We start from the raw sequence: 9,917 nt of genomic DNA on the forward strand, positions 1-9,917 counted from the left end.
ACCCGGGACAGACGGGACGCCCCTGCTGAGGCCCGGCACAGCCCCGGCCCGGCTCCGCAGCGCCCCCCGCGGCCACCGCCGGCAGCGCCACGCGCTCGCCGCTCCCCTCCCCCGCGCGGCCGCCCCGCGCGCGCACACCGCGCCTTCAGAAAAAAGCAGCCGCCGCTTCGCCGCTTTATATACCCTGCTAAAAATAGCCGACCGCCGGGCCGGCCAATCAGGAGGGGGCGAATTTCGAATCGGGCCAATGGCGGGAGCCGTCACGGCCGGGCTCGGTCACGCCAGGAGGAGCCCCGATGTCTGCCGCTCGGCGATTGGGCGGCTCTGACGTCATCGGCACGCGGGTCGCGGGGCGCGCGGCGGGGATTGGGCGGCGGCGGCGGGCGGCGCGCCGGGATCACGCGGGGCGGGGGCGGGCGCGGGGGCGGGGCGGCGGCGCGGCCGGGCAGAGCTTTGAATAGGGAAGTTTTGCGGGGGGCTCCGCTCGCAGAGTCCGCGCCGTGTTTGCAAATATTGGGGCCGCTCCTGCGCCAGGTCCGCCGGCCGCGGGAGGGGGGACAGCCGAGCGCCCGCCCCGGGAGACGTCCTGCCCTGCTGTGCGATTAAACTTTGCATGAAACTTTGGGTCTTTTTTCCTCCCCGAGCTCCTCAAGGAATTAATATATATCTCTATATATACATTTTTTTTTAAATTTTTTTTTTTCATCTCTGGAGGAAGGGGGGGGGACTTGGAAACTGAGAGCAGAGGTTAACACCCCCCCGCACACACCCCGCAACCCCTGCACATAAAGGAGGCATCTGTATTTTTGGTAACCAGCACTGACTTTGTTGTTGCAACTTGAGACATGGATGTTCTCCCAATGTGCAGCATCTTCCAGGAACTCCAGATTGTGCACGACACGGGTTACTTCTCAGCCTTGCCGTCCCTGGAGGAATATTGGCAACAGGTAAACGAGGATGTCAATGTTGTTGTTGTTGTCGGGGATTTTTTTTAAGCCGTATTAAAGGATGAGCGGATTTAAGAAAGAAAAAGAAAAAAAAGGCAAAAAAAAAAAAAAAGAAAAAAAAAAAAAAAAAGAAATCAAGCCCGAGCGTCAGCGAGGAGTTTGGGGAGAATTCAGCACAAATGTGTAGAGATGTTTTGAAGCAGGTGTTTCGGCTTTGAGCAGACGGCTGTCTGGGGGGAACAGTCCCGAGGCGGATGGAAGGAGCTGCGCATCCCCGTCTCCCCTTGTTTACCGCCGGCGCTGCCGGGGGCTGTCAGCGCCCGCGGCCGCTCCGCTCCGCAGCCGCCCCTCGCTCCACACCGAGTCCTGGCAAAAGTTTTGCGCTTGTACCAGGTCCAGACTCCACAGCTGGGTCTTGTCATCCGAGCTCCCTGCCTTGGCCAAGGGCTGCTTTGCGCCCTGTGCTGTTGGTTTATGCTTCTTTTTTTTTCCCCCCGTTTTTTGTTTGTTTTGTTTTATTTTTTTCTGCAAATGTATACTATTATTGTTTTTGTTCCTGGCGAAGACGGGGGAAAAAGCTCTCCAGGAGTGTCGGTACTCGTGTCTATGTGTGTGCATGTGTACGTACATGTACAGAGGGTGGCTGCTCCCGGCGCAGGGAGCTTTGTCGAGCCTGTGAGTTGTCAGTCATATGACAGCGATCCCCTTGTGCTAATTGCCATGGCCGGGAAGGGAGAAGAACGGAGGCTTCTTGGCCTTTAATGGACATATTTTTTTCCCCATTTTTTTTCCCCTTTCTCTCCTTGGTGCGGCCCGAGCAGCGGGATGGCAGGGTCTGTCAGCCCCGCGGGGCTCGGGGGAGCGGGGCCGCAGCTCCGCTCGCTGCCCGGCGGGGGCTGCTCAGCCCGGTCACCGATCAGATACCTGCCGGCTTTGCGGAAGGACGAAGGAGCCTTTCCCAGAAGGTTGAAATGCAAAGTGTTACAACCTTCACATGCCTACTAATTGTATGCAATGACTTTTTTTTTTTTTTTCCCCCTCCCTCCCCCCCGCTCCCCTTTCAGAGCGGCAGCTCCATAGTACGTGATTGAAATGGAGCTAAGTAGTTTCCTTCAGGCATTCGGGCTCTTGGCGAAGCGCCAGCCCTCGTTCCCAGTAGCCTTCAGAGGCATTTAAACTCGGAGAGCTTCACTCTGCTCCCCATTACTAATCTACCTAATGAGGAATTTAAATTAGCCGAGAATATGAAAGTTTAACAAGATCTTAATAAATGCTTTTTTTGCTTGTTTTCACGGAAAATCAAAGCACTATTGTGCTGTCCCTGTAGAAACCCTTCTTGTTTTTAACAGCTTTGCAACCCAGTTCCCTAATTATAGACAAATACATAAATACCGTGTGCAACAGTGAGTTTGGTTTTTGGGGGTTGTTTGTGGTTCTGATTTTTCTGTCCAATTTTTGCCTACACTCCGAGCCTGACCAGAGCATGTGACCCAGTTTAGTGGAGCAGTGCTGGGGGAGAAAGGAGGCTGCTCCCATGGCGGCACTGCTCATGGGCAGATGGAAAGGGGCTGTCAGGGGAATGTGTAGCATTTGGGACCGGGTTTTGCTACCGGGCTTGGAAAAGATGATCTTGCTAAAATAAATAGAGTTTGGTTTGGAAACTTGGTGTGTCCATTTTCTGTGTAAACCTTCCATATGGATCATTTCCTATAGTGGAAAGAATACTCCCAAAACATCAGCTTGTTGCCATAACAGTTCACGTTCTTATTATTTTTTTTTTTCTTTCTTCTTTTTTTTTCTGTTCTCTGAAAAATGGCTAGAAAGTCAGTAGGGTGAAATGAAATTGAAACCCACAGTTTCACCCATTTAGGGTGGTTTTGTTTTTTGTTTTGTTTTCTTTCAGGGAGTCCAGGGGAATGTGGTTGGGGGAAGTTGTCCATGTACTGTTACATGTACATTTGCAGAGTACTTTCTTGGCAGATGGTCATGGTTTTAAAAGGAAGTCTCCTTTGGCATTGCGTGAAAGAGAGAAAGAGATGACTCACACAGTTGCACTCTTGGCCAGTAGATAAAGTTCTTGTTCATTGTGGGACTCCCAGCAGGACATCAGAGTAATTTCCCATTCACATCCTATAGAACAGGACATTTCTATTCTGGAACTTTTTTCCTCTCCTCTCCTCTGTTGTTGAAGTTCTCCATGTTCCTCTGAACACGCATGGGAGCACTTTGAGTTACATGGTGTGCATGCCAGTGCGCTTGGAAATGACATTCTTTGAAAGTCGAGTGTGCTGTGTTCTCATGCACAGGAAATGGGAGGATGTCTGCTGCTCCATTGATGTCCCCAGAAGACAGGCCGGCAGCTCTGCAGCCATGCTGAAATGTGGCTTTGTTTTCTGACACAGGGGTTGGGTTTTAACTGGGTGTCTGAGCTCTTTGTGTTCAGCTGGGTCTTTTCAGCCTCATGTTTGTGTGAGAAAGATACAAAACAACTTGAAATTAGTCAAGGTGCAAGAGCGAAGTGCAGTTTTATGTTGTGGTTCTCTATGGTCCTTTTCGACATCAGCCTGCTGAAAACACAGATTTTATGATGAGAGTGATGATAATTTAACTGAGTCATTAGAATGCTATTTTGGAAACCAAAGCTGACTTGCACCTTCAGCTGTGTGTTTGAACTCCTGCCCAGGTCTTGAAAACTGATTTCTTTTCATCGTAACAGTCACCTAGTTACGGCTTGAGGAGCCTTTAATTTGTTTTGAACCCAGAAACCTCAAATCGAATGTACTACATTCCTGCATGCTTTTTGAAGTGTAAAATAATTTAGTTTATTTTTAAGCAGGTCTGTAACTTTTGTCTTTTTTTCTTCCTTTTCTTTCACCTAGACATGTTTGGAGCTGGAACGGTATCTTCAGAGTGAACCCTGTTACGTTTCTGCATCTGAAATCAAATTTGATAGCCAAGAGGATCTCTGGACCAAAATTATTCTGGCACGTGAGAAAAAGGAGGAATCTGAACTGAAGAACACATGTGTCCCAAAAGAGGACAATCTTGCTAGTCAGAACTTAGAGACCAACAGTTTGAATTCTGACGTGAGCAGCGAATCTTCAGACAGCTCTGAGGAGCTTTCGCCCACAACAAAGTTTACCTCTGACCCTATAAGTGATGTTTTAGCCAGTTCAGGAAACTTGAGTTCATCTGTCACTTCCACTCCCCCATCATCTCCTGAGCTGAGCAAGGAGCCTTCTTCCCAGATATGGAATTGTACGCCGGGTGAGTTGCATTCACCGGGGAAAATCCGTACCGGTACCACTGGAAAGACTGCAGAAAAAGGTACACCCTCCAATGGTGACACCTCGCCAGATGGCAGAAGGCGTGTTCACAGGTGTCATTTTAACGGTTGCAGGAAAGTTTACACCAAAAGTTCACATCTGAAAGCACATCAGCGCACTCATACAGGTTAGTAACCCTATGCTTGTTAAGAGCTGGCAACTACTGTGGGGAATACCCCTTGGTGGTGGTGGTGGTGTCAGAGCATTACTCAATCACTGGGTGGTAGCCCAGGTTTGGAGAGATGATGTAATAGTAGCAGAGGCTTACCAGCATGGGCATCATCACTTCCTCATTCTCTTCATGAGCCAGGGCACTTGCTGGTGGATCAGGCTGCTGTCACAGCAAATAGGAGCCACTCGTCTAAGCAGGCAGTAGTTGGGAAGCTGCAGCAGCACGCGGTCTTCAGGAGCAAAGGTCCAGCCAAAATAGGTGCCAGGCCTTTCTTGACAATTATTTTTAAAGCAAAAGTGAGCTATGACATTTTTGCTAAAAAAAAGGAATGTGTATCCAAAAATCAGTCAGATCACTAAATACTGTAAGAGCTTGTTTTAATGCTTCAGTCCATATCGGGTCTGTTTTATCAGACATACCAAGCCTTGATTATATTAAGTATAGCTATATTTGTAACTCATTTAACACTTATGCATGCCATTGTTATCAGCAAAAAATCTTGGAAAGCCACAGTGTATTGTTGTTCTTCTGACACATCTGCCCAATTGGACTTAAAAATGTACGATCTACTGTATCATTTGATCCCAAATTACTGAGCAACAGCATTTTATTGTTATGAAACCTGAAGGAAAAATAACAATCCAGTGTGTTATTGGGAAAGAAAGTGAGGAAGATAGACACTTCAGGGCTTCTATAAATATTTTATGGTTGAAGTAGCCTGCTGATGTGCTTGTTTGAGCATTATTATTTGACATCTCTTTATGACAGCAGTTAGATGTGTAGAGCTGTGTCTTGGCTCAGTAGTCATGGCTTAATGTAAGGAACTGGCATGCTCTTCTTGGTGTACCAATCCAAACACCTATATGGATGGTTGGATTTTATTTTTTTCCGCCCCCAAGATGTGGGAAAGAGAATTCAAGGAAAAGATTCTATTTTGACTCATGAGCTCAGCATTTTGTGGCTTTTACAGGAAGTCTGAGCAAGCTCGGATGCTCCCATTGTCGTGCAGAAGTCAGATAAAACTGGATTATTTCAAGAGAAGAAAACAAATTCCCCCTAAACTGTGGTTGTTGAGCAGACATAAATAGCTGCCAGGTTCAGAAGTATTGCAGAACTGGTGTTCTGGTGCTGTCTGGTTGAGAACGTTCCTGTGAATGGAAGTGGTATTTCTTGAATGCTGAAATAGCAGTGTTCAAAGTGGTATGCAGGCTTTTCCAAGAATAAGTGGCTCAGCAGAAAGGAGGTTGCATGTTATGCAGATGAGTGAGTGACAGAGGACTTTGATGCAATACAGTAGCCTAATTGCATTTTGGAGCCTAGCTGTGCTGTCTTTAATCACCTTTATGAGGTGAATGGTACCTGTTTGGGAGTAAGCCTGCCATTACGGATGAGCAGGAATGGTAGAAGGCTGGATTCCTTTGTTTCCTGGGAGCCTGTTTAATTGCTTATTTTATTACTATTATTTTTCGTAAGAATGAGATTATTTGATGTGCTGTTGCAGCAAGATAAGTAGGAATCATGTGAATGAATTTTGTGAGGCTTCTTTGCTTGCGTGTTCTGAAGCATTCAGATAGGTTAAATAAAATTGTCTGTCTTTGGAGCAGTGAAGGAGGTTTACATAGAAAATGATAGCACCTGTCTTTGAATTAAGTCATGACTAACATGTAATCTGCTTTCTTTGTAGGGGAAAAGCCTTACAGATGTTCATGGGAAGGGTGTGAGTGGCGTTTTGCAAGAAGTGATGAATTAACCAGACACTTCAGAAAGCACACTGGTGCCAAGCCTTTTAAATGTAGTCACTGTGACAGGTATGTGATTGAAATGCACCCTTTTAAATAGTTATTTTTAATGCTTGTTGGAAAGTCAGTCTAGGCTGCTTTTTGCTCGTGTAGGAATTATTTGGGAACACATCCGTGTCTGGTAGTTTTAGGGAACTATTGCATATTTAGGCTAGAAAAACGCTTCCATTTTGCTGATCACTGGGAGGTGGCTCGTAGCGTGATCTTGCGGATGAATGTTGAGAAGTCCACAGTGTTGCCACCCATCTGCAGAGCTCCTGGGTGCCCACAAACACCTCGAGTACTCCCGTGTATCCCAGGAGTGCCAAACCCCTCCTCCACCAGCTGTGTTTTGGAGCAGCAGAGCGAGGGGAGGTGCCTGAGCCCCGCGTGTCGCGTCGCGTGTCGCGCGTGCCGGTGGCCGTGGGCTAACGCGCAGCCTCGCTCTTGCCTTGCAGGTGTTTTTCCAGGTCTGACCACCTGGCCCTTCACATGAAGAGACACCTCTGAATGGGTCAAGAGGTGAATCCTGCGGGCTAAGAGGCGTCAAGGTTGAAGAGCCTTGAGCGGAGGGATGCGTGTTCCAGCCAAAGCATGCCATTTTGCACCCTACCCAGTTGCCTCCAGGACCTCACTTCCTTGAAGGTCTTTTGAGGGCTAATAAGTCATGTAAGAACGGCATAGCAACCGCGGTGCGTGATGTTTGGGGTTTCCTGGACTCATACACTGGTATCTAACCTTCTGAGTGGCTCCTAAGCCTTTGCCGTGAGCATGTGCACTGAGAATGTTAATGATTGGGCGACTGTATGCGATGAGGATCTCTTGATGACTGTATGCTGAGGCACATTTTTTTTCTTGTGGTTGTTTTATAACTGTAAGAGAAAAAAAATAGTTTGAATGTCTTGTATGTGAGGAATATCTTGTGAGATGGGACGACCACCAATCATTTCCAAGGGGTGGGGGGAGGGGTGTCTGCACCTTTTTAGAGGGAAAACCTGAGAGGGGGAAAGGGGGGAATAAAAAGAGTCAGGATGCCAGAATGGAAATGGGGAAACCTCCCTGTTCCTGTGTGAGAGGAGCTTTAGGTGTCTGGTGCAGCTATTAAACGTGCAATGTGTCAAGTAGCTTGTTTTACTTGCTACAGAGCTCATTTGTAATCCATTGTATAAGCTGTGTATTTACAAATGTAACACAACTATAACTTTTCATTATAATACAAAGGTTATTGCATGGTTCTGGGGAACTATATGCTTTTCCATTCTTTAATCAGGACTGCAGTTTTGATTCCAGTTAAGAGCAGCTAAAATACAATTGGTCTAATGTTACATAATGTATGGAACATGAATAATTTTTTTGTTGGGTGGATAAAACCACTATTGGTTAGAAACTGATTTTTCTCATGCAGCTAATTTTTCTCTTATTTATGCCTTGAGGACTAACTTCTGGTTTTCTAGCTGTTAATGCACTGTTGACCTTAATAATGGTGCCTTATGCAAGTGACCTTCTCTTGCAGGGGGTCTTATACAGGGGTATGGGTGATGCATGCTTTATTAAGGCTCTCTTTTCACCTGGCATTGTACTGTATCAAATGTATAATATGAGGGGCAAAAAGGTTACTTCCAGGGTCCTCCTTCACAAAGACAAATATAGAGAAAAGTCATTCATGTCAGTACAGTATTTGTTTAACTTAGACAATTTGACTGTGTTACAGTATAATGCATATGCCAATTGAATACCTGACCAGTTCTGCCACCTTGAGACATTTTTTATATTGACCTTGCACAACAACTGTGTATATACACACCCCAACTGTACTTAATATGTCAAGTTTTCATACATATTAAAGATACAGAAGTATTAAAAGATGTATTTGCTTAAAAGGCACAAGTTTCACATCTATATATCTAGCTATCTGTTGGTCATACAGAAAGAAACTATATTACTTTTTTTTTAAAAGTGGGCAGAAAAATAATTGTGTATGTATATTTGTGTGTACAGTCTGTGTATGTGTGTATATATATAGATAATATATAAATATTTTTTTTAAAAGGAAAATAATTAGAACACATAGCTAGAAAATGCCACAGCCCATCAAAATATTCCCTCTTCCCCTTTCCCCCTGCAATACGGTCATTAAGGAGACAAAGAAATGAAAGATACAGTTAATTAAAATCTAGCATTTTTAGAGGCTTTACCTTTAGCTTAATGGTATGCTAAAGGCTTTGTTGGCATTCAGTCCTTCTCAGACTGCTGACTGTGTTTTGTAGTTAATAGGTTGTCTGGAATAGCGTATCTGTGGCCATTTAAGAATGATATGAACCGAATATTGGCATGCTAAAAGAATATTAGCTGTGTGCAGAAGTACACTCGGGTTTTGGCCTTCCAGTTTACTGGAGGACCTGTGAGTGAGCTAGTCGTTGTGGTGGTTGAGCTCTAATTTTACATAGTTCAGCTGAAATAAAGACTGTTTTTTCCTAGAGTAGAAATAGTCTGTCCAAAACCAGTTTTGTTTTGTTTTGTTTTTTTTAAACCAGCTCACTACAGTCGATGCAATGAAACATGTGACCTGTTTCTTTTACTATTAATTATCAGTCTTGCTTACTCTGCTAATATTTTGGTATATCTTCCTGGAAATGTATGTAGATAAGTGGTTTAAAAAAGTATATGCAAGTGATCTGGTTCTATGGAACACACAGGCTTAAATCATTCTCATTTCATTTTTGGTTTAAATTGCCTGAAAATGCACTTTTTTTTTTCTTCCCCCAAACAGACAAAATTTTCCAGAAAATGGATTTCTATTTACGATTGGGTTTTGTTATATTTTTAACTCCTTATTTGCATTGTCCTTGGCTTAGCCGTAATTCTTATAAACAAGAAATTAAAACAAAAAAAAACCAAAAAAGCAAAAAAAAAAAAAGCAAAAACAAACAAACCAACCCCAAACAAACAAACAAAAAAAAAAAACTTGCACTGGCTTGTCTCAATTGTGAAATACCATCAGACTTGTGTGGATGGGGTGGGGCTGTGTGCCATATGTCAAATGCCTGTAAATTTCTTAATAAACAAGTACATTTTGTTCAGGTGATAACTGAGCCTCAATCAAGCTGAAAAATAAAAAAAAAATAAAACATTTTTGCTTGAAATTTAAGAAGAAAAAGTTTCTATTAGTGAAATTTCTTTTTTTGTTTTTGAAGCACCCTGTTATCTAAAGAATCTCTTTGTAAGATTTTTGTAAAAATTTTGTTTTACAAGATTTTATTTGAAATTGTTTTTTGCAAGATTGTTATATTTCTGTATGAATGTATTTTTTATTGGAATAACATAAAAAGAAATTCTTATCAGCATCACGTGTCTGTTTTCATCTTTCTTCTCTCTAAGTCCTACACACCAGACAATGTCAAGGACTATCTTGCTGCTTTGTCTTGAGTCACATCTGGTCACAGGTGCAAATGCCTTTGGGTCAGGTCACTTTGTGGAAGACAAGCCCTGTTGGGAAAATAAATTTGGCAGTAGAAACTAGAAGTTCTTCCATATTTGAAAAGCTGCTCTTGGCTCATCGTTTGCCTCAGCGGAATAAATAGTTAATGTGATTGTTACTGCAAGACTGCACCTTCATTTCACATTGTTTGTTCTGGAGAGGTGAATGCACATGGGGCGAGTTTGGTGTGTGGGAAAGGAGGTTCAGTGGGCGTTC

At 44.2% G+C, this 9,917-nt stretch overlaps 1 protein-coding gene across 2 annotated transcripts; it reads left to right on the top strand.

Moving 5' to 3' along the window:
- The first annotated feature begins 452 nt into the window (after positions 1-452).
- Positions 453-9,567, top strand: KLF6 (KLF transcription factor 6). 2 transcript variants are annotated; one of them, XM_005528506.3, is made up of 4 exons: positions 453-947; positions 3,827-4,400; positions 6,130-6,253; positions 6,682-9,567. In XM_005528506.3, the coding sequence occupies exons 1-4, from the start codon at positions 846-848 to the stop codon at positions 6,731-6,733; spliced, it is 852 nt and encodes a 283-aa protein (XP_005528563.1). In that variant the 5' UTR covers positions 453-845; the 3' UTR covers positions 6,734-9,567. The 2 variants fall into 2 exon arrangements, with proteins under 2 accessions (XP_005528563.1, XP_014112903.1); XM_014257428.2 differs by lacking the exon at positions 453-947 and adding an exon at positions 3,076-3,185.
- The last annotated feature ends 350 nt before the right edge of the window (positions 9,568-9,917 follow it).

This window comes from Pseudopodoces humilis, chromosome 1, assembly GCF_049639895.1.
Source record: "Pseudopodoces humilis isolate 2021_Gansu_Grassland_sample_001 chromosome 1, ASM4963989v1, whole genome shotgun sequence".
Taxonomy (NCBI): Eukaryota; Metazoa; Chordata; class Aves; order Passeriformes; family Paridae; genus Pseudopodoces; species Pseudopodoces humilis.

Excerpts from the sequence above, each read along its gene's own strand:
- KLF6 (XM_005528506.3), top strand. The coding sequence starts at position 846 with ATGGATGTTCTCCCAATGTGCAGCATCTTCCAGGAACTCCAGATTGTG. Across the intron at positions 4,401-6,129 it reads ACATCAGCGCACTCATACAG|GGGAAAAGCCTTACAGATGT; the intron begins GTTAGTAACCCT and ends CTTTCTTTGTAG. Across the intron at positions 6,254-6,681 it reads AAATGTAGTCACTGTGACAG|GTGTTTTTCCAGGTCTGACC; the intron begins GTATGTGATTGA and ends CTTGCCTTGCAG.